Source organism: Austrofundulus limnaeus, unplaced genomic scaffold, assembly GCF_001266775.1.
Source record: "Austrofundulus limnaeus strain Quisiro unplaced genomic scaffold, Austrofundulus_limnaeus-1.0 Scaffold6660, whole genome shotgun sequence".
Taxonomy (NCBI): Eukaryota; Metazoa; Chordata; class Actinopteri; order Cyprinodontiformes; family Rivulidae; genus Austrofundulus; species Austrofundulus limnaeus.
In genome coordinates, this window is record NW_013959062.1 from 1612 (window position 1) to 1999 (window position 388).

A 388-nucleotide genomic window follows, 5' to 3' on the forward strand; every position below is an offset into this window, starting at 1 on the left:
CCAGAAGAGATTCACAGTTCTACTGAATCTTGGTACGTGCCACACCATATGGTACATCATAACAACAAGGCTCGGGTGGTCTTCAATTGCTCATTTGAGTTCCAGGGCACCATCCTCAATAACTACCTCCTGCCAGGCCCTCCACTGGGGCCTACACTACTGGGTGTACTCCTCCGCTTCCGTCAGTATCCTGTGGCAGTGAGCAGAGACATAAAAGCCATGTTTCGCCAGATCCGCCTGCTCCCTGAAGACTGTCACCTGCTATGGTTCCTGTGGAGAGATTGTGAAATAGAGAGGCTCCCAGATGTATATGAGTGGAGAGTCTTGCCCTTTGGAACAACATGTAGCCCCTGTTGTGCTACGTTTGCCCTTCAGAGACACGTGAAGG

The 388-nt window shown here is 51.0% G+C and overlaps 1 protein-coding gene across 1 annotated transcript; it reads left to right on the top strand.

Annotated features, from left to right (window-relative positions):
* On the top strand, nt 1–388 carry LOC106512424 (uncharacterized; the record flags this gene model as incomplete). The annotated part of the gene is given in 1 exon segment (XM_014001044.1): nt 1–388. A coding segment is annotated over 1 exon segment (388 nt), but the record flags the coding sequence as incomplete, so codon positions are not given.